A 617-nucleotide genomic window follows, 5' to 3' on the forward strand; every position below is an offset into this window, starting at 1 on the left:
TATGTACTCAAATTTCTTTTATTCTATATATTGATTGATTGGATTAGTATATTTCGTTTTACATATTCTTTCTGTAGTTGAGTCTGCTCATATGTGTCTTTACCATCACTTATCTTTGGTAGGCATTCGACGGTCAGGGCGAGAGGTTAAGAGCGCACCTAACTACGCTGACGACTTCGAAGAGAACGATGATTCAGTTAGTGTTGCTGCGGGGAGTGCTGAATCTAAAGACAATGATTATGATGTGGATATAGGAATGGTCAGTGATGACCCTGACGACAACTTCTGTATGTTATGTTTGTATATCCCTGTATGATATGAGCGTATATTCCTGTACGTTATTTATTTATGGCTCTGTGTGTTAATATCTGTATGTTTTGTGTGTATATCAATGGAGAAATGGCCTGTGTGGTGTGGAGTGTGGGTACATGTGTTCATGCAATCGATCAGGATTATAGCTATGTACACTAGGTAGATATGTCGATTGTTTAAACATCTTTCTCGTAAATACACCTCAAAGGAGAACTAGCGATTTCAGTTGCAGGACAACCGTGTGTATACGGAAGGCGAGTGTGTGCTGGGGTGTGTGGGTGGCAATGGAGTGTAAAGTAGAGAGG

General features: G+C 40.2%; 1 protein-coding gene across 1 annotated transcript; it reads left to right on the forward strand.

Annotated features, from left to right (window-relative positions):
• Nucleotides 1-91: 91 nt before the first annotated feature.
• Nucleotides 92-287, forward strand: SARC_17582 (hypothetical protein; the record flags this gene model as incomplete). Its single annotated transcript, XM_014288324.1, has 1 exon — nt 92-287. A coding segment is annotated over one exon (196 nt), but the record flags the coding sequence as incomplete, so codon positions are not given.
• Between the last annotated feature and the right edge of the window lie 330 nt (nt 288-617).

The sequence above is a fragment of the Sphaeroforma arctica genome (assembly GCF_001186125.1).
Source record: "Sphaeroforma arctica JP610 unplaced genomic scaffold supercont1.11284, whole genome shotgun sequence".
NCBI lineage: Eukaryota > Ichthyosporea > Ichthyophonida > Sphaeroforma > Sphaeroforma arctica.